Source organism: Erythranthe guttata, chromosome 12 (genome assembly GCF_056151865.1).
Source record: "Erythranthe guttata isolate IM_541 chromosome 12, IM_541, whole genome shotgun sequence".
In the NCBI taxonomy this organism is placed as follows: domain Eukaryota; kingdom Viridiplantae; phylum Streptophyta; class Magnoliopsida; order Lamiales; family Phrymaceae; genus Erythranthe; species Erythranthe guttata.
The window spans coordinates 3,746,550-3,770,029 of record NC_142544.1 but is presented as its reverse complement, the minus strand read 5'-3'; the positions used below and the strand labels follow the sequence as shown (position 1 = coordinate 3,770,029).

Genomic DNA, 23,480 nt, shown 5'->3' with positions numbered 1-23,480 from the left:
TGTTGCCCCTGAAAACGCCCGAAACTGCCCTACCCACACGCCCTGGATTCAGCCCCAAACGCGTGGTCAAACGCGCGCACGTGTGGCTTAGCAGCCCTAATCGCGCGTGCACTTCCCTCCCCAATATCTAACATAAGGAAATGAACATCTTACTAATTAACTAAATAATTAGTTAGTCAATAAAAAATTAATCCAATATTATCTAACCCAAATTAATTCAATATATGTAACCGAAAGCCCTAATAATTTTATTCACGAGTTGTAAAGATTTCTAAAAGCTCCATATATTTACATCCTAGAATATAACTAAAATATAAAATGTTCTATAGAGTTACTCACAATCGTAGTATCAAATTATTTTACTTCATCAATTCAAAAGGTGTAGTATATGTAGGAGTAGAATTTTATTTGAAAATCAACCAAATAAACTTATTAACACAGTAAAGCGGTTTAGTGTATCTAAATAAAAAGCATGTGTCAAAGAGATATCTTTCTAAACATGCTTAGTTAGGGCATTAGGAATATCAGGACCGACTATATTATTATTGTTTACTAGCTAGATTTTGAAAACCACCACGAAGAATCTCATACAACACATTTGTCATTATTAAATAAAAAGTATGGCTCAAAGAGATATCTTTCTTTCTAAATATGCTTAGTTAGGGCATTAAGAATATCATGACCGGTACATGGTGCACCTAGTGCTTCTAAATTGAGAAGAAGCCTATGTATTGTGCTCGATTTTAATTATATATATAAAACATAACGAAGTTATGACTTGTAATTTTACATTTCACTATTTAAATTTTCATCTATTTATTTCTTTTTCTTTGTCTATTTTCACGTTTTCAATTAGAAAATCGCATTTCAATTTTGAGATAATATATATCATACATGTACATATTGGACCAATTAACTCCGTCTAGAGATGATCGATTGTCCTCATTATATATATAAAACATAACTTCGTTATGACTTGCAAATTTAAATTTCACTATTTCAATTTAATTCTATTTGTTTCTTTTTCTTTGTCTATTTTCTCGTTTTCAATTAGAAAATTGCATTTCAATTTTGAGATAATATATATCATACATGTACAGATTGGACCAATTAACTCCATCTAGAGATGATCGATTCTCATCATCGACATCTAAAACTAATACATGGTGTATGTTCTTTTAGATCACATCCTTATATAACACCACGAAAATTTAGGCCAAATGTGAACAATGTCCCAAGTCTAGCATACGTTAGACCTCCAGTTTTGATGCATAACAATACCATTCAGAACTATAATCAACCCCCAAAGCTTCAAACATTATAATCTATATTTAACATCACATTATGTTACGTCTTTCGTATGGTTTGCGAGATATTATAAAAAAATGTATATTCACCCAGTGCACCTATATGGTTGGTTGCGGGTTCCTTCATTATTAAAAAAAAAAGTAACATAATATATTTAAGTTGCATTAATGTGTTAACTTCATATCCTAATAACGAATAATAATACACATAAATTCGAATGCAACACCACAATCCGACAAACCCAAAAAAGGCTTCTCATACCCGGTGCTTTTAACCTCAATCACATAGAATCATTTTTAACTCAATTTATTTTAATCGAAAAGTAGAAAAAGAATTTATGTCACAATCTGTGCACCGGCTGCTGCAAGTGATTTCTTCCGCATGGTCCAGAACGCAGCATAATAACGGTTCTGCATTTACAAGAGAGAACTAAGTTATATGCATCATGATGCAAAATACAGCAGTAATATTTGTAGCAACGGCAGTGAAAGGTAGAGTGGTAGATTGTTAATAACAATAATATAATTGTAGTGAAGATTACCATAATAACAATAATTACAATCAACCGTGGCAGAAGTAGTCAAGTTGGACAAAATATAACGAAAACGAAACAATCTTCAAATAGTAAAACCTCATAAAAACATGCGTAGGTACTAATTTTAGGCTACAACTTGATAAGCAATGAAAAAGGAATTGCAAGATTCAATCTACACATTATCAAATTTGACGTGTAAAAAAATATATATATGCACATGAACTTTGATTACAACAGAATCAACCAAGTTAATAATAAGTTGTACATCAATGGCCAATTCTGGACTCGTGATTGGCCTCTTTAGTGTCTGTACGTTGTTCACAATATAGCATTTAGAAAAAGATTTCAATCCTAACTATGCAATACTGAAAATCAAGTTGGTCGATAAATTTGAAAAAAATCACAAATGTAACTTCGTGTGTTTCAAATACATTTATACTATAGATCAGACTATCTAATTGTAAAGACATTGATGTGTAACCACTACAAAGAATTTCAGAGTCAATGCTAATCTAAATCTGCCTCATTAATTCGCTTCAATATGAATTCATCAACCGCTAGAAAAACGTGAATCATTATAGCAAACGAATCCTTGTTGTTTATTTTGGTTAATATATGTAAAAAGAAATACAGCATCTGTTTTCTTTTTCTTCTTCGCTATAAATTAACAGTTTTTTATCATTAATCTGTACTTTGGATCATAATGATATTCATTTCCTAGACCACGCATTGCAAACTTAATAATAACTGTAGCTAGACGACCCTAACCCTAAATATTTAAACATAATCGGAAAACATAAATAGATATATAAAAGCTTACCTGCATCATTGATCTTGGATTCGATGTATAAGTTGTCGCAATTGTTGATTCTTTCTGAAGGAGAAAAGGTTGAAAAATTAAAATATGAAATTGTGAAAAATGTCTTACATAAATAGATAAAATTTCAGAAACTAAATCAGGGACCTCTATTTCAAATCCATAATGATAAGCAACATTCTTTACATCTTCCAAGCTCAGCTCAATCGACATCTCCTAAAAAGCAAGTTTCCAGGAAAGCACAAGCAGAAACACATTAAAAACCCAACTATCGGCTATTTTCTCAGCTTATAAGGAGTGTACGAATTTATTTAGGGATCTATTTAAGGGCCAAAAATCTTACATCTTCCTGATTATACGAATCTGCAAAATGATAAAGCAGGGGCCCCAAATTTATCCAGACCTATCAACCATTTGAAATAAGAATTGCAGGCGGGAATATATTAAATAAGTGACAATGTAAAAATCACTTACACCCCCTGCTTTGAGAATTCTTGATATAATCTCAATATATTCAACAATGTTGTGTGCGGTATCAAGAAAGAAACAAGTCACAACTGCATCCCAAACTCCTGCGAATAAATTACGAGTACAAGATGAGCAGAAATGTAGAAAATATCAAACAGGGAGGTCATTCAAGTTGCTTAAGTGAACGGCATCAATTCTTGACCAATTTTGTACTCTAGGAAGCCCTTAAGTTGTTACGGATTTTTAACTTGGTATTAAAGATCTCACATAGAGTTCAGAATTGGATCGCTAGTGCAACAACAAGTTCTATAAATACTCCAACTATTCTCATTGCATACAAAAATAGTTTCATAACCATAATTAGTTATAAGGAAACAAACAACATTATCATATATATATATATATATATATATATATATATATATATATATATATATATATATATATATATATATATATATATATATATAAAAGAGAACAAGAAAAGCACTTGCTTACCTACTTGACTTGGATCATTATAGACTTCAACAAAATCACCTCCACACATTGAGAAGCCTTCAGTAATCCCTGCACTGTTCAAATGGATTTCATCACAGTCTAGTCTCATAATAATGACAGGAGGTGGCTCAAAACTTATGAGTAGCGACCACGTTGCTATTTTTCTCAGCCAATTATGACATATATAAAAATGTCAGTTGCATAAATACTCAAGAACCACCATATAGTAGCACTCAAGACTTTTTCTAGCCAAATTTAGCATATTTACAGAAGCAAATAAATAAAACATCCTGAGCAAAGCACAAAGAAGTTATACGTGTGTGCGCGCACACACACACACACACAAAAGTTTCAAATTCATTTAGGACAAAGCAAACATCCTGGTCAAAATAAATATCAAAACTCATTCAAGGTGCTTCGATGTACTGTTCAGTCTTTTTCTTGATATATAGAGGCAATAAAGTATCAGTACTATCTTTTTTAAAACAGAAAAGGATTAAAAAAAAAAGTTAGCTTAACGAACCTCCAAGGAAATAAATGGTTACAAAGAGAACAAATCAAAGAAATCGGAAGAATATCCACATACAAAGCAAATAAAATAGTTAGCCAGTACCTAGCTGGATGAATATCCGGAACTGAAACAGGGCGAAGCTGATCACTGTCTGAAACTGAATTACAATTACTGTGTATCCATGGATATATTGTCCACTCATCCGCAACTTGAGAGCTAATGAACTAACATATTAGTAACAAACCAAATCAAATATTTATAAAGAACACAAATTCTAATATCGGAGTATCTTACTGGTTTAGTATAAAACTGGAGCATATCATCATGTAGTACGAAAATTCATTTCCTTGGCTTATAAAACCTGAGATGTAATAAAAATATCAGGATGCTGGCAAATATTTTTTTTTTTTAATATTAGAGTTACTCGACAAGGAACATACCCAGGCATGAGATTTCTAATGCTAACCTCCCAAGTCCAGCTCCAGGAACTAAACATGCAGGAGGACTGTTTGACAAGAAATATGATAACAGCATTTATCATGAGAGAACAACTACTGGATCAATATTCCTGTAAGAACTTGCTATAGTAATGTTCAATAGACAAAAGTATTGCCAACATGATCTGCAAGCAAATCCGACTATCAAGTGATGTTGATATAATAATATCACAAATGAATTACCTGTCTCTAGAACGATGTGGAAAAAGTTGTTCAAGTTCTTGAAGAATTGGCTTATAGCACTCATCACGTTCCTGCTGACCCTGAACATAAGGAAGGGAAAGAAGTTAAAAAAATAAAATACTTCTATTCTTTAAATCTATTTATCCACATATTACTTTTTACTCTTCATTACTTTTAATTTTGAGTGGTGATATTATCACCCTCCGGGGTGGTTAAGAAAATACGAAGCTCTGAGTCAAAATCAAGTTTTCTTTTTGGTAGATGACAAGAAGATGTAGTAAATACCTCTGCTCCCCAGTCTCTAACAATGTTCCTTATGATGCATCGAACCTGGAAAAGATATGATTAATTCAATGGATTAATAAATCCTTGCGAGCAGTAAATTGAACCTCAATAATCTCAAGAATATGTGAGAAATTAACAAAAGATATTGCAAACAATGCGATCCTGATACCTTCCTACAGAACCATACCAATTGTGAGGTGCAGAGTACTAACATCTCACGATACTTACTTAAATGGTACAATTACCCAAACAGTACAAAAAGATCAACCGTTACCTAAAGAAGGAACTCTCACATTTGACGACTTTGAAACTACTATTGGAGCAGTATATGAATGCTCTTTCACCGATAAAGTCAAAAACCATATATTATTCTATAATGGAATCCACCCCAAACCAACTCAGGCCAAGTCCTGACCAAATAAAACATTTGAGCACCACCATCTCATTCTTCTCATAATGATGAATTATATTCAAACAAATTTTATTACCACTCTGATACAGCAAAATAACCACTTCTTTATATTAAATGAATTATTTGGTCACGATCTTAACTCTATTAAGAGGATTATCTGCCAACTATTCCAAATTCTCCCAATCACTGTTTCAAAATTCCCCAGTTGGTAGCCTGGCCACAACAAAACAAACCTCTTCCTACAAATATCAGCATATCATCCTTCTCATTCTGCAAAATTTGACCTTTCCTTTGCCATTTGATACAGCAAAACCACCACTTGGCCGAACTCAGCAAATTAGATGGACATGACCATAGCTCTAACAAGATTGTATTCCAGAGTATGTGTAATGTTCATACTCTATTTAGCATAATAGATCTAATTTTTTTCTTTCACTGAAATGTGTAAAAAGATAGCATACCTTATCTACATCAACTAAAGGAACATGAAACTGCAATGATGGGTCCAACCAATCAGGCGATGATGAGGATACCTGAAAGACGAAGATAGGAAGTGCTTAAATATATAATATAGTAAGTAGTGATGCAGTAAAACCAAATGCGTGTCGTGGTTAAATCAAACAATAAAAAATGATTGTTTATTATTTTTATTCTATAATTTGTTTAGCTTATGTATTATTACCTACAATTTTTTTACTAAATTATACTATGAATGGATGCTTGCAAATAAATACTGGAAAAAAGGAGATGAAGACGTTAATGAGAGAAGATAAAGACAAGTGAAAGTTGGAGAGAAGGGAGAGAGAAGAGAGGCTAGCATTCTTCCCCTAGGAGTCTAGTTAATTGGGCCTTTCAAAGTGCAAGCTTTATGTTTTATTCCAAAATTTTATAGATAGCAAAAAAGACTCGAGCCAACTGCAAACCCTAGACCTGCTTCTCATACAGTAATTTAAAGAAAATTATGTTGCAACAACATGGTAGCCGTTAATGTTTCTACAATGAAAAGAAAACATTGGAACACGAAGACCTTACATGTCTATCACAGTCATGCATAGAAGATGAAGGTGGAGAATTTTTTTCACTCTGACAACAATCAGCATCAGCATTCTCTACCTTTCCGTTACACTCGGAGTCTACACAGCAGTTCCCCGCATTGTTTTGTTCAAAGATTCGATTTTTCTTCTCCTGTTGTTATCTACAGAGGTCAAATTTTCATAATGAAAATGAAATAAACAGATCGAACCAAATGGGCAATGTGAACAAGTTTTTCAAATTAAGATGAAAATGCTAGTGAGACCTCACTGATGGTTTCTGGTTTGAGAATGGCTCCTTCCCTAGAGCTAAGTTCACCAGCATTTGCAAAATTCAGGTCGCCACTTTTTGAGCCAGATTGACAAGGAAGAAGATCCAGTTCACCAGACAAATGACGGTTATCAGAGGCACTCTCCGCCGTGGTTTGATTTTCAGACATATAAATGCCCGCACTCATATCAAGAGGAGGTTCGAATGTCTTGCAAAATCAACAGCAGATATAGCTCTTAGAACAGAATACTAGGTGCATATAAGTTTATGCTCTAAATAAACAATACTAAATAACTAGAGAAACATATGTAAAGCGAAAAATCACCTTAAGCATTTCAAATATGAAATAGGAATTTTGCGAGACACACCTGCGAGAAATGAACAATAGCGAGAATTAGTTCGGATATTATAGAGGCAAAACCTTGGGCCCAGTTTCATTCAAAATCTATTTTGGCATATTTCTTTGTCATAAATCTCCATACTGCATATCCGTATAGCGCATATTTTGTTTTTGCAGTTAATTTCTTCAACCAGAACACCATTATTTTCCTTGTGGAATTTGTGTCCCAACCTCCCAGAGCTCCAACTGCCCTCTTGGGTGAAAGAGGGTTATTTTCCAAATTGAGTTGACTTCGATGAAGTACAAGGACAGAAACGTAATATCCTAATACTAATCATTCTTACGTAGAGCTTAATCTTAGAAATCATACTACTATACAGAATATATAATGCTAAATTAGATTTACCATCTATATTTCTGAAATTTCAGGGGCAGATGCGACAACAACGCCTGCAAAAGTCCAAAACCATGATCAGAGGAACTAACGCTACAATTAGCAATAAGAATTCTTCAAGTAGTAACAATTTCAAAATAACATGATTCCAATACACATTAATCACCACTTAGACTGAGAAAATGACGAAACTAATAACTGGACACAGTAAACAAACACAAATGCAACAGAGATAGAAAAGAACTTAATAAATACATCTGATAGCTTATCTCTAGTAAAACTATCTCAATGAGATTCTTCACAGTATTCATTGCCATCGACATGCAAATCATGAAGATTTTTTTACTGAGCTTCTAAGTTAAAGAACTACTTTCAATTAGTGATTTCTACAAGATTGCATTAACCCTATATGAGAAACATATTCTAAATGTGATTCTTCATGATATTCATTTCGTTAGATGTGCACATCATAATATTTCATGTGGACCCCTTGATAATAAAGAAAACTCTACAGTATTTACAGGACCCATGTTTTAAGTTATGACAACAATAACTAGAAAGCGACCTTGTGGGCGTGTGGAAGCCTTCTAAAGCATCTTTCATTTCTTACAATATCCTCCTCAGCAGCTTCTGGGTAGCTGCATTGACAATCCAACAAAAACTCAGACCATATTACTAGGGATTATTTTTCATCCAGTAATGCTGAAGTATGGACTTGAACAAATAAGGATAAGGACAGGAAATGAATTAGAAATGAAATAACATAAAAGTATAGTTATACTGTGAAACATCACAGCAAAATGTTTGTCAAATCAGGCGCATGTAATGGCTAATCTCTATATACCAACATTTGCGTTGTTATGGTACCAGACATCACATATTATAGATGAAATTAGGTTCAAACCCATTTCCCATAAATTGTTCATGATTCTGGTGGCAGAATTCTGAAATTCGTAATCCAATCCAATAATTCTAACATTTTATTCAGAAGCCCGAAAAGAAATAAACATTCAAGAAGAAATTATGTTTCTCCATGGTGAATGCTCCGGGTTTATAGTCTATACTCATATGCTATTTCTTTAATTATTGGAACCACTACTTTCAATTCATAACTCGAGCCATTAATTGACATTCTAATGTATTGAACTTGAAGGAACGAGTCTTTGTACTCTTTGATTAATTCAATTTAGATAACGGGTGACCTTTTCTCACTTGCTAACTACTACGAGAATATGCTTCTATTAGATTTCCTCGTCCAATTGACAAACTCATTACCTGAGAACGTTCTAATTTGTCAATCTTGATGTTCATCAGCTTCTAATTACTGACTACATCTTCACCGGATTTCCTCACTATTTTATATTCATGTAAGTCAGTCAGTCATACAACCATCTTTTTACGTTTGATTATTAGGGACTCTAGCAAGCTGAACTCAATTAACTAAACGAATACACTCTACAACATCTTCACAAAAGCCCCGCCTCAGAATTCAAGGACGTGTTTCGCATCCAAGATTTAACAGTACATTACAATTTCCTCTCAGCAATTTCCTGAATCAATAGCTAGTAGCTACTCATCCAATTTTTATTTTACCCAACACTCTACTTAACATTTAAATTCACAACAGTTCAACTGCCCCAAAATCAGTATTATAAAAAATGTCAATGTTCACTCACAACAGTATTAGCACAATTTTCTTAATTATAAAACTCCATGATGCATATATTTGCAGCAAATAAAAACTATAATAGAGCAAAAACATCATCGGATTTTAGCAATAGTCGAAATCATGAATCAAATTTCACAGAATTAATCACATAAGAGAGAGAGAGAGAGGCATGTATGTGTATACAAACAAATATACACGCAGCAGATTGTGTGAGTGCGTGATAAAAAAAAAACTAAAATATATATGCATATACTTGAGATAAGCGCTGATGATACGGCGGAGGGATTTGATTTCGAGGGCTTCTTCCAGCTTCCGGCGACGCAATTCCTCATCGACGATTGACGACATCTTTTTTCCCCTTGCGTTTTCTTTCTAATGATTTGAATTGTCACAGATTATATAAAAATTTTATAACTAAATAAATTAAATTAAAATAAGAAGAAATTTATAAATGTTTTGCAGTGTTAACTTTGTAGATTTGGGTAAGTCGAAAAAATGGGCTGTCCACCTGTCAAGTAAATGGGCTGTCTTGATATGGATCAGATCCGTTGGCTGAATTCTTTAATTTTTATAGTAAAAATGAATAAATGAAGACTTTTGATTTATTTTGAAAAACAATTAGGCTCTGATTGAGTATGGATTTCAAAATAGGGGTTTTTTGAGAAAACTCTTTCACTATTTTTTTTAATAGAGGAAAAGCTCACACCCATTTTCAGCCATTATGTTTTCCAGCTTTGTCCCCGCCCGCCACACATCACTGGATCACGCGCTCAGCGATTTTTTTTTTTTCCGTTTTTTTTCCCGTCTTTTCTGTATCAGTTTCCTTAATCAACTAGGAAGCATAGTCGATTAGCCTTAATCGACTATGCTTCATAGTCGATTAAGGAAATTATTTAATTATTTAATTTTTTTTGTTTTTTAAATTTTTTTTTCTATATCAGGTATATTAATCGACTATGATGTGAAGCATAATCGATTAAGAATCTGCTACTAAAAATAACAAATCACAATTGCGAAAAAAATAAAAAACCAACTATATATTACAAAAACAAAAAATATACAAATATTATAAATAATTTATACAATTGGAATCAATAAACAAAAAGTTCAAAAAAAATAAAAAAAATTGGAGTCGATCAACCTTAATCGACTGCAAGAGCATAGTCGATTAGCTTAATCGACTATGAACATGTACATAGTCGATTAAGATTTCAGCATGCGCGAAATTTTCTACCGGCGCCGTCCTCCGCTCGATCCCCCAAAACACCCTAAATCTGCCTCCCCATCGTCACCACACCGCCGCCACAATACACCATCACCACCTTACTTTGACATTATGACGGTTTTTTATTACAAATAAATAAATAAAATCACAACTCACACCACCAACCAAAGCGGAACCACCAACCATCAAAATCAGACTCCGGCGACAAATCGACAATCTTATCTCTATTCGCCTCCAATATAGCATTCCTGGCATTCGAATTCAGAATCGCTATCAAAATCATTTATAATGTTTGATGGGTGCTTCATCTTCTTTCTTTCTCCATCTCCCGGCGGCGACGGCGGCGACAGTGGCGGGGAAGTCACGGAGAAAACAGATGAAAAAAGACAAAGAAGAAGAGAAAAGAGAGAAGAAGAGAAAAGAGAGAAGAAGAGAAACGTGTGAAAACGGCGGATGAAAAAATAAAAATAAGATTAGGGTTTTGAAAGAGTATAATAGACAATTAAGGGTAATTTTGGAATTATGAAAATATCACATGGGTGGAATATTAGGTAAGAGGATTTTCTCTAATTATTTTTTGGAGGAGGTGTTTTCCTAACTCATTTTCCTAGATGAGGGGGTTCTCGCTAATTATCCATATATATATATATATATATATATATATATATAGATTAAGCCGTTACGTACGTGCATGGAACTTCGTTAAGTAGTCTCATGATAATATATAAATGATGTATCAACTGTGTTAATATGTTATTTTGTGTGAAGGCTTGTGTGGAAATTTGTGTAGTTCAAATGTTAATATCATTGTATTTCCGATTCTACGTTGCAAGAAAACTTCACCTTAATGTTTCCACGTTTTGGAAATGTTTCAGGTCGGATATTTGAAGACACGTGCCGAACACTTTTGTGGGCTATTTCGCAATTTCTAAAAAGTTTGAATAGTAAAATTTCAAATATTTTTGTTGTCTTCCAACTTATTTATATGACTTAGTAATCAATTGAAAATTGATAGCTTATAGTAAAATATATTTTGAATATGTTTGTATAAAAATAAATAAAAAACTTATATATACGTTTATATAGAATATTTATAAATATATCCCTATACTTTTAATATTTACACGTTTTCCTAAAGTCTCGTAACCCAATTTTTGGAACATGCCGATTCCACGTATCTGTTCCCCTATTTTCCCGTATCGTCGTTTGTGTGTTCGTGCTACATACATTTTCCATTTATTAATGAAAAATGTCATCTTGTGTGTTCTTGCTTTTAGTGCCGGCTTTATTAATTTTTTATTTACTCAATTAAATAAAACAATTAGTAGACAGACGTTGACATCCTCAATTAATAAAAACACAAATTCCATATATTTAATCTTTCATCTCTTGTTCCCTCTTTATCTTGTGTCTCCCTCTTTCTTTCCGATTCTATTTATTTATTTCCGATCAGCATCTTTTTGATTTTTTTTTTCAGTCACCTTCTTTCTTTCTCTTTCCCACCTTTCTCGATCAACATCTTTCCGATTTTTTCCTATCTTGTTGAATCCTGCCATAGCTTGAACCTTCAACAAACTCTAGCCAAATACTTTGTTTGTTGTTTTGTTGTGGGACCTATTTGCTGGTTCTTCATTTGCTATTTGGAGACCTTGTTTGTTATTTGTAATTTCAACTCTAGGTTGCAATTTCTACTTCTTCTAGTGGTTCAAACACGTTTGAGTCTCGGTAAGCAACATTCAACTAATTTTTTTGACCATGAACGCGCTCTATACATATGATTTTCAATTTTTTTCTCATAAAATCAATTTATTTCCATCGAAGCGAACAAAGATGATGGTTCCAAATCATCAAAATCAGGTACAAATTTGAGGTTTGTTGATATTATAAGTCTGTTTATGTTATAAATTTATTACCTTATTGTTTTTTTTTTCATTTTTGTTGTTATTATTTGCATTTAGATGATGCATATCTCATTTTCATTTTGTTATTTGTAATTAGATGATGTTGATTTGTTTTCTTCACTTTGTTGTTTGCATTTAACGAAGTTATAGGTAGTTTGTTGTTTGCATTTTGCAATTCAACAATACAAGTCTAATTTTTCAGTTTGCTATTTGCATTTCACGGACTCATAAGCGGTGGCGGGACGGCTGCCGGTGGTGGTTTTTTAGGGCTTGAGAATTGTAAAATAAATAGTATATTTTCTCTTTTACGAATTAATTTTAGTTTTTAGTTAAAATTTGGAAGAGAAAGATTTAGAGGAATTTGATTTGGTAGAGAATTTTTAGGAGATTTGATTTGATCTTAGTGCGGGTATTTCTGCCACAATAAATACATTGCACTCCAAAAATAGTTACACTTTTAGAAACTAATAGCCATTTTTCTTTGGGTAAATTACAAAAAACCCCTGAGGTATGGTCAAATTACAAAAATCCCCCTCTTGTTTGGATAATTACATTTACCCCCTCAACTATGATTTTTTCTTAGACCTCCACCTTTATGGTGCCAAATTCAACATATTCATCTAGATTCCGTGAAATGCGCTCTAGTTTGTACTCGTTTTGTGTAAAAAATACAGTTTCCGATTCACCACAAACTGATATATACAAGCTAAAAATCACATATTATGATCATCTTGCTTCATAATGTAGAGTTTGAATGGGATAAAACGGGTACAAAAGTGATAATATGCCATATAATCTCGAAGATTCCACTAAATTTGAGGAGTTGAGGGGTGGTTGTAATTATCCAAACAAGAGGGGTGTTTTTGTAATTTGACCATACCTCAGGGGTGTTTGTAATTTACCCTTTTTCTTTTAATCTTAACTTGAAACTAAATACATTTATTGAAATATGCATAGTCCCAACTCTCAAGCACCCAAACAAGAACATGTAACTTTCTTGAATAAAGGTTTACATACCGAATTACATGCACTAATAATTCAAAAAAGAATAAAAAAAGAAAAAAAAATCTCTAAATGGACTGACAATATTAAAACTTTACTCAAAATTCGTTACATGGTCTACGCCACTGCATATCCAATCGTTCAAATAATTTCGTGACGAGCTCCCACATTTCGCACCTGGTTAGAATCGATCATCGAAGCTGAAAACGATCTTGATCTCGACCTCCCAAACTTACTATAATTACCAAACGCCACCGCATCCCGTTTCTCCACCACCAAAACATCCCACAACAACTTATTACGGGTGTTTGGCCGATGAGGAATATCGTGCGTGACGGAGTTCCTCCACGGTGGAAGTCCCCCATTGGGCCGTAAAAAATTTCCCCAAAATGACCTCAACCTAACCTGATCAAACGTAAAAGGTAGTCTGTGGGTAAATACCTAATTATAACACCTACATTATATCTATATACAAAAAATTACAGTTTCCATCCCTCAAATTTGCACCGATTTCACATTTGATCCCTCATGTTTCAATAATTTAACACTTTTGGTGTTTTCCGTCAATTTACCGTTAGTCCGTCAGTTAAAGCAGTGATGGCCACAACATTGATTCCGTTAGTACTAACGAAAAATTGACGAAAATGGTTGAATTTATAAAACACAAGGAACCAAATGTGTTTTTTTGCAAACATAGGGTGTCAAATATGAAATTAATGCAAACTTGAGGTATAAGAACTCTTTTTTGCAAACATAGGGTGTCAAATATGAAATTAATGCAAACTTGAGGTATAAGAACTCTCTCTCTCTCTCTCTCTCTCTCTCTCTCTCTCTCTCCACAGTTTTCACATTTGGTCCCCATATTTAAAAAAAAAACATATTTGGTCCCTTATATTTAAAAAAATCAATACTTTTAGTCATTTTCGTCAATTTTTCGTTAGTACTAACGCAATCAAGCTTGTGTACATCACTGCCTTAACTGACGGACTTACGGTAAATTAACGAAAATGACCAAAAATGTTATATTATTGAAACGTGAGGGATCAAATGTATTCTTTGTGTAAACATGCGGGACCAAATGTGAAATCAGTGCAAATTTGTGGGACGAAAACTGTATTTTTCCATATACAAAAATTGAATTCTAACCTGCATTCCATCTCTGAGGGGCTCCCATTCGGTGGCGGGATCGCAGTAATCAGATGGCGATTTTTGGACAACTTTTTTGCCGGTGACTCCGGGAAGAAACGGCGAGTTTGAGGCCGTTAGGTACGTGCCGTAACAGCTTTTCAGGCGGATTAAATTATCCTTATTCTCGACTAATTCGACTGTCCAAATCGATGGTGACGATTTAATTTTGTTGCTTCGTTCTTGTGTGGTGATGGTTTCTTGGTCGATTTGGATGATGGTTTCTTGGTCCGACTCGGCTACTAGGTATTTGTCCTTGTAGCTTATGAGCCTCACTGAGTTTGCTTTCTGGAAAAATTCCATTTCTTTCTTTTTCCTATATATATATATATATATTTTTGTTTCGTGTTTCGTGTTTCGGAATTTATCAATACACGTACCGACGTACGTGATGTGATACGTATCGATGATTTTGAAATAAGAGACGAACAAAGTTTACAAGAAGATCTAAGTATTTGGTCTGAATTCTTGCAAGATAGTTTCTTACCTGAAATCAATCAAACAAATTGAGGGATTCTTCTTTCAGGAAAAAATGGAGGTCGAAAAGCCAACATTCTTGGGATGACGATCGTTGATAAATAAATATTTATCAAAATATTTTATCATATTTTTACATTTTGTTTTTGTAGTTCATTTGTTATACCATAGAAAATAGAAAAAAAAATAAAAATAGAAAAAAATAGAAAGGGAGAGAGAGAATAGGTATCAACGAAATGTGAGGGCAATCCTACAATCTTTCTGGTAAGTTGTTTAAAAAGAATGTGTATAACTATTAATTTCAAATTGGGATGTGATAAATGTCGTTCGAACTTTAATTTAATAATACCGTTACGACTTCAAACGTGATTTTGATTATTTTTAATTCCAAATTTTGCAAAACCCGAAAAATAGAACTTGTAGTATTATGAGTTAGTTTTCTAATCCAACTTGAATCACCAAAATTGGATGTCGGACGAGAAACATATACATGAATCAATGGATACTGCCCACAACTTCGATGCATTGAGGTATCTAAAATTCAAAATGTGACTCATTCATGCGTAACTTTGTCACACGGCATCCAATCTAGCGGATTTAAAATGGATTAGAAAGCTAACCTAAAGGGCTACAGTTTTCGTGTTTCGAATTTTGCCAAAATCAAAATAGAAACACGTTAAAATCAGGTTCGAAGTCAAAACAACATTAGTAAAATTGAAACGACGACATTTAACATTTCAGTTTCAAATTTTGACTAATTATGTAAAAAAAAAAGGGGGGGGGGGGGGGGGGGGGGGGGGGGGGGGGGGGGATTAAGGGTAGTTGTATAACAGTGCGTGGTTTTTTAAACCATAAAACCATAACCATAATCGATTTAGTGAGTAGTTCTTCCACGGATGTTTTATCCTATTCTACAATAACCTAGATATCGAGTAGTTAAATGTATATTGTTGTCTACGGGTAGTTGTACAATAGTTGGTATTTTTTTAACGTGAAAACCACAAGTATAATCGATTTAGTAGGTAGTTACTTCCGAAAAGTTCTATTCTATTCTACTAATAACCTAAACATTGCGTAGATATGATTTTTTTTCCCCTGTGGGTAGTTGTATCGTCTGTGAATCCATGGCCATTTTTCGTGGTGTTTTACCAGCAAAATAGCCCAATAAACAAATGTCAAATGTTTCCTCGATTTCACTTTCATCTTCGGGCTGAAATATCATGTCTTCTTCCACTTCGTTGGAGAAGTCGGGGAGCTGGATTCCGTTCTTGGGCACTCTATTCTTGGCGAAAAAAGAATTATATGCAGCTTTGACAGGTACTGCATGTTTTTTTTTTCGGAATTGGTTCAGACATTTTGTCGAACACCTTCTGGGCAGGTTCTGAAACTGCTGAGTTGGGTAGAATTTGTGCCGTCTCCATCCTTGTGCTCGCTTCATCGAGACCACAAGGGGCACAAGCATCAGCAGGTGAAGAATCACACGACCCCAACGTTCTAGACACGGAGTTGGGAGATGAATTAAAGCTTCCTCTAAAATCTTTTTCAGAACCAGAAGAGGAGTCGCGTTTACCTTCTTCCTCTCGATTGCAGGCTTGTGTTTGCACGTGAATCTGCTGTTCTTTGAGAAGGGAAAAACTCTTCAAATGTGAGAATGTTTGGATTTTTTATGGGTTTATGACTTCGATTTTACTATGGGTTCGAGCAAGAATGCAGATTGGATTGAAAATTTGGGAATGTGAATGAAACGTGATTTGGGATTTGGGATTTGGGAGATTGAGTTTGAGGAAATTAGTATATTCTTGTGCCACGTCAACATTTAATATTCAATATATTATTCCACGTCACATTTAACGGCCACATAGATGTCAAGTGAGCCACGCGTGCTATTTCCGTCGAAGTTAGCTGCCGACGTTAACGGCAGAACATAAAGTGATCAAAAGTGGCAAGTTTGAGGACATATTTCGTGGATTGAAATGTTTGAGGACATAAATCGTTTTAGTGGTAAAGTTTAGGGACATAAACTGTAATTTTCCCATTTTTAACTATTAAAAAAAATGGATTTCCCTTTTGGTTATATTGGAGCCTAAATTAATCTGAAAATTATTATCAAGCAGCAACGGATTTCCCTTTTGGTTATATTAGAGCTAGGGATGGCAATTTGACCCGCCCCGATGGATCCCCGCGCCCCCGCCTTGCCCCGAAATTTTCGGGTATTACCCGCCCGAAAAAAAATGGGGCGGATGTTGGAATTGAATTTTTTTTTTACCGGGTACGGGTACGGGGATGGGTTTACCTATACCCGCCCCGTACGCGTCCCCGTACCCGCCCCGCATTATTTATATATATATAATATATATTTATTAATTATTATATTAAATATAAATAATTAAATAATAATAATATATTAAATATTAACTATAAATGGGGATTTTTAGGTTTCGATTATATAATTAAATATTAGTATTATATTTAAATATTATTTTATTTATTGAAATAAGCCTTTAAATTATAAGTAGATTGCATATTTATTTATTAAAAAAAAGGAAAAAAATGGACGAGGATTTTTACCCGCCCCGATACCCGTGGAGATTTTATGGGGCGGGTATGGGGATTCTTTTAATAGCCGTTGGGACTTTTGACGAGGACGGGGATGGGGATTTCCATAGCGGGACGGGGATGGGGATTGCAAAACCCGCCCCATACCCGCCCCATTGCCATCCTAATTAGAGCCTAAATTACCTTTCTCAAAATTGAAGAATTTTGCCTGAAAGTTAGTGATATGCCTATTGGCCCAGCCCAATAGACTCATGTTTACTGGGCCACAGGCCCAACTTAATAGCTATTTACTCGAAGGCCCAATCACACCCAAAGAAAGTGGGGTCCGATAAATTGATCTCGGCCCAATCAATAAAGTATAAATACAACTTAAATTCATTTAGTAAAGGTACGTTATTATTATTCAATCAATTCTTCTTGAGGAATTCTCTCTACAATTACCAACTATCTTCACGTCTGACTTGAGCGTCGGAGGGGTTTCCGCCGGATCAACCCCCGGCTTAGATTACGTGTTTTCTGTTCGCAGGATCCTAGAGCAAATTAAAGTTCTCAGGACTATCTAGCTCGTGAGCACGTGAGCACGTGACCTACTTTGCTCTCCCAGCTTCAACACATTAGGTGATTTATTTTTTACGTCATCATTTTGGCGCCGTCTGTGGGAATGCAGACCAGATCACGTAGCCAGCAAGATCCTCCTGAGTCCACTCGGAGAGAGAATGACACTGCTAACAACCTCCCAGTTCGAGGAGGCTCTGGCTTGCCACCTCCTCCACGTGCTCCGGATCCACCACGTGAGGTTCAGGTGATTCCCCCTCGGGATCCACCACTCGCTGATCCTCCACTACAGGCTCCACCTCTACCTGCTTCTCGAACGGTTCAAATAACCGAGGAGGCACTCCAACGAATGATAACATAAGTTTCTACTCGCGCCGCCACTGATGCGGTGGCGCAATATATCGCCACGATGGCAGCAAATGCTCCCCCCGCGATTCCAGCTAACGCTCCCCCCGTGATCCCAGCTAATGCTCCACCCGCAATGCCACCCAGGGTACAGCAACCGGCCCAGAACAATGACGATCGGATAAGTGTATCCTCATCCACCTCAGATCCAAGATCCCGGATGCAGCTATCTACCAATCACAGGGAGCCACAACCCAGACAACAACGCCACCATTCGCTCCAACGGGGTGATGCGTCTCTACGAAGAGCTCATCTCTTTAATGAAGGGGAAGACGAGATAAATAGTAGAGTATCTCGCCAAAACCAGTTCCCCAGATTGAACAATCCAATTGACGGAAGAGCGCCAGTCCCAACAAGGCGCAGTCCTTTCACCCTGAACATCCTCAACGAGGTATTGCCTCAAGGAGTGAAAGTGTCAGGCTTACCTCAGTTCGAAGGAACTACCGACCCGCAGGAACACATAGAGAAGTTCCACGCTATGGCAGATTTATATGGCCCAACAGATGCAGCAATGTGCAAGATGTTCCGCACCACTCTTTCCAAGAGAGCCATGAATTGGTTCAATGCTTTGCCCACATGATCAATTGACACTTTCGCTCAGTTATCATTGCGCTTCACCAACCAATTCGCCATCAATAAGCAATATGCTAAAACACCAGCACATCTCTTCTCTATCGTACAGAGAGACAATGAAACACTCCGCAACTACATCAGGCGTTTCGTGGAGGCTGTTCATGAAGTTCCCAGTGTAGGACAAGATATGCTTTCAGGGATTATGCAGCAAAACCTGAAATCGGGTAGGTTCAAAGAATCTATCGCAGGAAGACCTCCTGGCAACTTAGATGAGTTGTTAAATCGAGCTGAAAAATACATACGCATAGAGGAGGCTTCTGCCAATGCTCCTCCCAAGAGGAAGAGAGAAGATGACCGCCCGGATATTAGGAGACGAGATGATCGACGTCCTCCACCCCCGCCTCAAGGCCAATCATCTTCAACTTATAATAGATTCACTCCACTCAATACTCGCCTCACTGAAATACTTCATGTGATTGAACAAAAAGGTCTGGCAGAGCCTCCATGCCCAATGCAACCCAATGCGAAACGAGAAAGATCGGATCGCTATTGTCGATTCCACAAATATAAAGGGCATACTACCGAGGAATGTGCGCAACTCAAATTGGCGATTGAAAGGTTGATCAAGCAAGGCCACTTGAGCGAATACATTGATAAGCCTCGAAATAAGCGCCGCGATGATCTTCCACGCCGAGATAACAATAGAGATCAACAGCAACGACGAGAAGATGGGGGTCATCGGCGCGACCCAGATAACAATGATAACCAACCCACCCGAGGAATCATCTCCTTTATCTCCGGAGGACCGGCAGGTGGCGACTCACAAAATGCGAGACGCACCCTCGCTCGATCAGCACGTATGAATCAAGAACATGCTTCTCCATCCGCATCCGTCTATCAAATACGAAGACCTGATCATGGCATAGTCTTCAACTCCTCGGACCTTGAACGTCCAGATGAAGATCATGTCGATGCGTTAGTGATAACAGCAACGGTGGCCAACTTCATAGTTAAAAAGATATTAGTGGACGGTGGAGCTCAGCCGACATTATGTATCTCCACACATTCAAGCAGCTAGGCATAGACAACGCACGGTTCAGTCCCATCACTACACCACTGAAAGGATTCACGGGAGAAGGTGTTTTATCCATGGGGGAAGTAGAGTTACCCATCTCCTTAGGGGAAGATCCTTGTCGAGTGACGAAAATGATAAAATTCCTTATCGTCGACAAACCATCCCCTTATAACATCATCGTGGGAAGGCCCGCGATCCATACATTCAAGTCTGTGCCTTCATCTTACCACCAAAAGTGGAAATTCCCCACTCCTTACGGGATGGGAGAGGTACTTGGAGATAGGCGTCTCGCTCGAGAATGTTATGCAAGAGCTCTACGTGAACCATCTAAGAGACCTATTCCTCTAGGGAAAGGAGACGACACCCCGAGACAAGATAAGCGAAAATGGGTCAACGCAGTCATCGAAGCTGATAAAGAAATCCTAATCAGCGTACCCGACGACACCGCCAAGCTAGCCGCGGTTGAAGAGCTCAAATCAGTAGAACTCATACCCGGAGATAATTCTAAGCTTCTCCGCATTGGCTCTGATCTAGATCAAGAAGTCGAGAATCAGCTAGTTAACTTCCTTAGGCAAAATGGAGACGTATTTGCTTGGAAAGCTCAAGATCTAACGGGAATTCCTCCGAAAGTAGCATTGCATCGACTAAACGTTGACAAAAGATTGAAACCGGTCAAGCAACGTAAAAGGACTTTCGGTCCTGAGCGCAACAAACATATCAAAGAGGAAGTGGCAAAACTCTTAGATGCAGGCCACATTAGATCGGTTCAGTATCCCGAGTGGTTATCCAATGTGGTATTAGTACCTAAACCCGGAGGCAAGTGGAGGCTATGTGTAGACTTCACCGACCTCAACAAGGCATGCCCGAAGGATCCATTTCCCTTACCAAGGATCGACCAGCTCATAGACTCAACCTCAGGATGCGAACTTCTCAGTTTCCTTGATGCATATCAAGGATACAACCAAATATTGCTCGCCCCAGAAGATCAAGAGAGAGCTAGTTTCATTACTGACCAAGGCATCTACTGCTATCGAGTTATGTCGTTCGGTCTCAAGAATGCAGGAGCTACTTACCAACGCCTGGTGAACACGATGTTCGCGGACTTGATTGGTAAGAACATGGAAGTGTACATTGATGACATGCTAGTCAAGAGTATTAAAGTCGCGGATCACCTAACCGATTTAAGTCAATGCTTCTCCATCTTACGTAAATACAAGATGAAGCTCAATCCCCTAAAATGTTCTTTTGGAGTTCGAGGCGGAAAATTCTTAGGGTATATGATATCACAACGGGGAATTGAAGCCAACCCAGCAAAGATTGAAGCTATCACCTCCATGGCCCCTCCCACATCGATTAAGAAGGTCCAACAACTTAACGGTTGCTTGGCAGCCCTAAACCGATTTATATCTCGATCAGCTGATAAGGGCCTTCCTTTCTTCAAGGTACTAAGAGGTGGGAAAAAGTTTGAGTGGAATGAGGACTGCCAAAGAGCCTTCACATAATTGAAAGCATATCTCACTTCCCCACCTCTACTAACGAAGCCCCAACCAAGAGATACTCTCTTCCTCTATTTGGCTATTTCTGCTGATGCCATTAGCGCAGTGCTCATTCGGGATGGTGAAAAGGGTCACCAACCAATATATTACATAAGCCGAGCTCTCCAAGGCCCAGAGCACCGTTACACCAATATGGAGAAACTTGCTCTCGCGCTCATCAATGCAGCCAGAAAGTTACGTCCGTACTTCCAATCGCACCAAGTGATAGTTCTCACCAACTATCCCCTTAAACAAATATTGAGAAGTCCTGAAACTTCCGGACGATTAGCTAAATGGGCTATAGAGCTGAGTGAATATGGGGTTGAATTCAGACCACGCCCAGCCATCAAAGCTCAAATCCTGGCAGACTTTGTAGTAGAGATGACTACATCGGAGGAGAGCACCTCCATACCCACTTGGACCATCAATGTCGATGGATCATTCACCGCTACAGGAGGAGGCGCGGGTATTGTATTAACAAGCCCAGATGGCGATGAATTAGAGTATGCTCAACGGTTTGACTTCAAAGCCTCCAATAACGAAGCCGAATATGAAGCTTTGGTCGCTGGTATCCGCCTCGCTTTAGCAGCGGGAGCTCGCAAACTCATAATACACAGCGATTCCCAGTTAGTAGTCAACCAAGTCCTTGGGACCTATGAAGCCAAGGAAGAATCCATGGCAAAGTACCTTGCTCTTGCGCATACCCTCCTCTCAAGATTGGACAGCTATGAGATAAAGCAAGTACCACGAGCCAACAATATTGATGCAGACAAGTTGGCTAGACTTGGAAGTTCCATGGCAAGCATTGGAAGCCGGAAAATCACCCTCCTCACGGCTTCCCAACCAGAAATAGCCTCCACCGACGGAGTGAATTGCGCTGAAGAGAGCGAACCCTGTTGGATCACCCCCATCGCAAACTATCTCAAAAGCGGGGAACTTCCGACTGACATCGCCCAAGCGAAGAAAATAAAGGTAAGGGCGGCTCGTTTTCTAATGATAGGTGAAGATCTCTACAAGCGAGGGTTCTCCTTCCCCTATCTTAAATGCCTTAACCCATCAGCAGCAGACTATGTGCTTCGGGAAGTACATGAAGGCATTTGTGGTAATCATTTAAGTGGAAGAAACTTAGCTCTCAAAATATTGAGACAAGGTTACTATTGGCCCACCATGCATGAAGATGCAAAAAAACTAGTGCAGAGATGCAAGCCTTGCCAAGAACACGCTAACATCCTTCATCTCCCAGCAGCACCGATGCAACCGATTGACAGTCCCATACCTTTCGCTCAATGGGGAGTTGATTTGGTCGGTCCTTTTCCACCAGCAACAGGAGGACGCAAGTTCCTCATTGTAGCTGTAGATTACTTCACCAAGTGGGTAGAAGCAGAACCTTTAGCTCGCATTCGAGAAGAAGACGTCATCCAATTCCTTTGGAAAAACATTGTGTGCCGCTTCGGCATTCCCCGTTCCATTATTTCGGACAATGGAACACAATTTTGTGGAGACAAAGTCAAGAGTTGGTGCCTTGGCTTATCTATTAAGCAATTCTTCACTTCGGTGGCAAACCCCCAAGCAAATGGTCAAACTGAAGTAACCAATCGCACGATACTTCAACATCTCAAGACAAGGCTTGGAAGTGCCAAGGGAAAGTGGGTTGAAGAATTACCCAATGCTCTGTGGGCATATCGAACAACCCCACGAACAGCAACAGGAGAATCTCCATTTAACCTAGCTTTTGGAACAGAGGCTGTAGCACCCGTAGAGATTGGCGAACC

At 37.2% G+C, this 23,480-nt stretch overlaps 3 protein-coding genes across 4 annotated transcripts; 1 reads left to right on the top strand and 2 right to left on the bottom strand.

The window, feature by feature from the left end:
- Positions 1–1,436: 1,436 nt before the first annotated feature.
- On the bottom strand, positions 1,437–9,633 carry LOC105964868 (uncharacterized). 2 transcript variants are annotated; one of them, XM_088826263.1, is made up of 18 exons: positions 9,473–9,633; positions 8,116–8,188; positions 7,563–7,606; positions 7,142–7,184; positions 6,812–7,024; positions 6,547–6,699; positions 5,976–6,047; positions 5,103–5,147; positions 4,818–4,897; positions 4,578–4,642; positions 4,432–4,498; positions 4,240–4,353; positions 3,627–3,700; positions 3,135–3,232; positions 3,004–3,063; positions 2,808–2,876; positions 2,664–2,717; positions 1,437–1,718 (listed from the first exon to the last, which is right to left on the bottom strand). In XM_088826263.1, the coding sequence occupies exons 1-18, from the start codon at positions 9,565–9,567 to the stop codon at positions 1,644–1,646; spliced, it is 1,494 nt and encodes a 497-aa protein (XP_088682389.1). In that variant the 5' UTR covers positions 9,568–9,633; the 3' UTR covers positions 1,437–1,643. The 2 variants fall into 2 exon arrangements, with proteins under 2 accessions (XP_088682389.1, XP_088682390.1); XM_088826264.1 differs by having other exon boundaries at positions 6,628–6,699.
- Positions 9,634–13,311: 3,678 nt separating this feature from the next.
- Positions 13,312–15,184, bottom strand: LOC105964869 (uncharacterized). Its single transcript, XM_012989381.2, has 2 exons — positions 14,494–15,184; positions 13,312–13,752 (listed from the first exon to the last, which is right to left on the bottom strand). Exons 1-2 carry the CDS (start codon positions 14,833–14,835, stop codon positions 13,489–13,491), a joined length of 606 nt encoding a protein of 201 aa, XP_012844835.1. The 5' UTR covers positions 14,836–15,184; the 3' UTR covers positions 13,312–13,488.
- A 3,345-nt stretch (positions 15,185–18,529) lies between these two features.
- On the top strand, positions 18,530–20,176 carry LOC148766253 (uncharacterized). The gene is made up of 2 exons (XM_088827203.1): positions 18,530–19,006; positions 19,127–20,176. Exons 1-2 carry the CDS (start codon positions 18,530–18,532, stop codon positions 20,174–20,176), a joined length of 1,527 nt encoding a protein of 508 aa, XP_088683329.1.
- The last annotated feature ends 3,304 nt before the right edge of the window (positions 20,177–23,480 follow it).